Here is a 2,714-nt window from a genome sequence, read left to right on the forward strand (position 1 = left end):
CTCTGACCCTGTGCCCACCACGAGCTGCTGTGTTGGGCGACGGTGTTCTGTGACATCACTGCCTGRAGGGGGAACATTTGGGGTTTTTGTGTGGTTTTGTATCCACCTTGAAGCACTCCCATTATTTTTACCTTCTGAAATCTGTCTGACCATGCYTGACAATGCCGGGAACGATCCCTTCTCTGTCTCCTGTGACACACAATTGTCTGAGTGACTGTCAGCATTTGGAATGTCTGTTAACACTTCTTTATCTCACCATAAATTGCCGCATGGAACATAAGTGTGGTCTCCTCAGCACATAAAAGGGAAAATCACTGAGATTGGTTAAGGGCTGTGTCTTTCAGCCATGGGAGACTCAAAAGGAGAAATTTTTTTGTTTAATAAAACACATTTTTCTCCAATGACAAACTCCTTGCAGGAATGCAGCCACAACAATTTGCTGCTGAGCTGTGCAGAGCAATATCTGAGCACTGTCTCTAATTCCATACAAATCATTGCAGTCTTCTTTTATAAACCTATTSTTTGTGTTCCTCTTTGCTGTGATTGGAGATTAGTGGGACAACATCTCCACTGTCTTACTGGTGAATCTGTAATTTAATTCGCCTATCTGACTAGCCCAATGAGCTTGCATTCTTTTGATTTTGGGAAGCTCTTTAATTGTTTGGGGTGGATTTTTCTTTTAATCGATTGAGGTTTTTTTGGTGTGGGTTTTTTTTTTTTTTTTTTTTTTTTTTTTTTTTTTTTTTTTTTTTTTTTTTTTGTTTTGTTCCTTTGTGGCACTTGCTGCTCTTGCTGCCCTCCCTCACTCATTAATTTGTGTTTTCTGGGTTCTGTCCCCGCTGCGATGGGATCTGTGGTGTGAACTGCCCTGGCTGTTCCCTGGGCAGGAGTGMCACTCTCTGGCCAGAKGATATAGTGCCATCAATTGAGGGAATTTACAGGGTCCTTGGAGTGCTTTTAACSTCTGATTTGGAAATGGAAAAACAGGGAGTCTCAGTACATGAAACCAGGAGAGAACCAACAATCAGCTGGAGGTCACAAGGCATGCAGCAATGTTGGCAGTTTAGGGTTCTTTAGTAAAAAAGAGACACCAGTTGTGTTCCTTTTACATCCTTATGCACCCACAGCTTGGCTCTTTGTCTCATTTTTATCTTGACTTTTTGGTAAACCTCTTTTTAGTTGCCTTTAGAAGCCTAAAAGGAGATGTGGTTAAGATGTAGTGATAATATCTACACGGTATTTAAGAAAGAGAGAAAAAACTAGATCTGGATTTCCAGCTCCACTTGACAAGTCACTAACCACTGTTCTCTCTTTACAGGTTTCTCCTGGTGCTGATTTGTTTAATATTCAGTGTGCTGTCCACTATAGAGCAATATTCWGAGTTTGCCATTGGAACCCTTTTCTGGATGGTAAGTGAACTTTTTTTGGGAAGGGSTGATCAGTTTGACTAAACCTGAATTGCTTTGGGTGAGCAAGGGAGATAACTCTTAAAAATCCTCATGCAAAGAATGCTACTAGGATATTTAAAAGAGTATCTGCTTTCATTAAAGAAAGATCACAGTTTAACGGGGCTGATTATTTTCTCTCGAGTTTTAATTCTCTAATAACACAGTTATAATTTTATCTGGTCCTATGATGATTCTGTGGAAAAAAAGTATTTTTAGAAGTTGCCTTCTGGATTAGGCTTTTGCCTCTGCAGCCTGAGTCTGTAATGTTTTCCTGATGATCCAGGAATGTGTCAGTTTTGATTTGTAAATGGCATCTCGATCTTTCAGGATRTGGCATGAAAAAACAAACTACACAGGGCCAGGTGAACTTCCTSTTTTGAGCATTAATCTCACCGTTTTCGTGGTTAGAGGTCATATATTTTTTCTACCAGGAGAGGTCACCGTGGTAGTTTGTAAAGGACCGATTTTTATTTTTATTTAATTGCAAAAAGAAAACTCCTTATCTTGTGGCACTGCTTTCACTAACTGTGCTGGTCTGAACMCTAGAACCAAATACTATTTTCATCATCCACACGATGTTTGTACACACTGAGTAACAGCACAATAAATAATCAGTTTGTGTAGTGACAGYTTTACAGGTGTAAGGGAAACGTTTTCTCTGATTTAGTGTTTTGATGTTCATTACTTTTTAATTTTTAATTTTAATTTTAAAAACACTGAGTGTGTGTTTTGCTATAAATCATATTGATTCAACTTCATTAATTTAGCTTCAATTGTGTGCCRAGAAGAATGTGGCCATTGCAATGGACTGAAGGAGGGATGGAAATACTGATTATCTCAATATGCTTTCAGTTCAGAGCACATAATCCAAATGTGGCTCAGTGCAGTGTTTTCTGGCAAAACTGTGTTTGGCAAAATGGCAAAATGGCAAAATGGCAAAATGGATGTTCTGGGTTGGACCCAGCTCTAGGTTATTTCAGTGTTGTGTCTCTGACAGGGCCTTCTTGCAATTAATTGAACCAGGAAACTTTCTTACAAAACTATTTTATATTAAAATAGCTGAAGGGTTTCTGAGTGTTCTGTCGTGCCTCCCCCAGGGMTCAGCAGTTCTGCTCACGTTCTGCAGTTTTCTCCTCTTGCTGCTGTGGCTCTGAAGGGCCACAGGACAAATCCGAGTGTTCCACTGCCATCAGCTCTGCTCCAGCAGGGCTGATCCCAATTCCAGAGCTGCTCAAGGACAAATCCCAGTGTTCCCAGTGCCATCAG

At 40.2% G+C, this 2,714-nt stretch overlaps 1 protein-coding gene across 1 annotated transcript in view; it reads left to right on the forward strand.

The window, feature by feature from the left end:
* LOC130577840 (potassium voltage-gated channel subfamily KQT member 1-like) overlaps positions 1-2,714 on the forward strand; it is a 279,642-nt gene that overhangs the window by 5,073 nt on the left and 271,855 nt on the right. The window contains exon 2 of the mRNA XM_057373452.1: positions 1,319-1,409. Coding sequence (XP_057229435.1) covers positions 1,319-1,409 — 91 coding nt within the window. The remainder of the gene's footprint in view (positions 1-1,318; positions 1,410-2,714) is intronic.

Source organism: Malurus melanocephalus, unplaced genomic scaffold, assembly GCF_030028575.1.
Source record: "Malurus melanocephalus ecotype Western Australia unplaced genomic scaffold, MMel_1.1 scaffold_197, whole genome shotgun sequence".
NCBI classification, from domain to species: domain Eukaryota; kingdom Metazoa; phylum Chordata; class Aves; order Passeriformes; family Maluridae; genus Malurus; species Malurus melanocephalus.